This window comes from Acanthisitta chloris, unplaced genomic scaffold (assembly GCF_000695815.1).
Source record: "Acanthisitta chloris isolate BGI_N310 unplaced genomic scaffold, ASM69581v1 scaffold10404, whole genome shotgun sequence".
NCBI lineage: Eukaryota > Metazoa > Chordata > Aves > Passeriformes > Acanthisittidae > Acanthisitta > Acanthisitta chloris.
In genome coordinates, this window is record NW_008668767.1 from 8,206 (window position 1) to 8,956 (window position 751).

General features: G+C 35.2%; 1 protein-coding gene across 1 annotated transcript in view; it reads left to right on the plus strand.

Annotated features, from left to right (window-relative positions):
* Positions 1-558: 558 nt before the first annotated feature.
* Positions 559-751, plus strand: part of LOC103800682 (DNA polymerase kappa-like) — a gene marked incomplete at its 3' end in the record, with an annotated part of 10,562 nt that continues 10,369 nt past the window's right edge. Inside the window, exon 1 of the mRNA XM_009073067.1 lies at positions 559-696. Coding sequence (XP_009071315.1) covers positions 559-696 — 138 coding nt within the window. The remainder of the gene's footprint in view (positions 697-751) is intronic.

The window sequence follows — 751 nt, forward strand, 5'->3', positions numbered from 1 at the left end:
GCAGGAATGAGGACTAAATAAGCAATGATCTTAAGCAATTTAGAAATAATTCAATTTCTTTTAAGGCAATAATTTGGTGAGTAAGATTTTGTGTTTTTATAAGGCAGTTTTGTTTCATCTGACAGGAGAATGTACATGTACAAATGTCTTGTGCCTGCGTAAGGGACTAGCCTTTTCCTGAAGTTAGTGCTCAGTTATTTCTGTCATTATTGTCTGGAATAATCTCAATTATTTCTGTAGGGAAGCTTCTCAAAGAGTATGTCATAAGTCACTTAAAATAGAGCCTTACTGTCTCCAAACACTGATGAATTTCAGGTGACTTTGTGGTGAGTGTGACAGTTCAGCCACATTACAGGAACACAGGAGTTCATACCTGTGATCTGTATGTTGTGTTCTGAATAATCATAAAATACTTAATAAATACAGCAAATTAATTCCAAAATTTAATTTTGTTGTTGCTCAGCTGGAACATAAATATCTGATTTAAATTCTTCTTTCTTTTTTTTTTTCCCCCCAGATATTAAGTATTAACATAAGTACTTGATTTCAAGAAGTACAATGGACAACTTGAAAAAAGATGCTAAGAGCTCTAGCAGTGATGGATTTCTACTCAGAATGGGCCTCAATGATAACAAGGCTGGGATGCAAGGTTTGGATAAAGAGAAAATCAATAAAATCATCATGGAAGCTACCAAGGTGGGTGTGATGACTTTTCTTCTGGTGCTTTGCTCTGCTGCAGTATCCTAAGGCT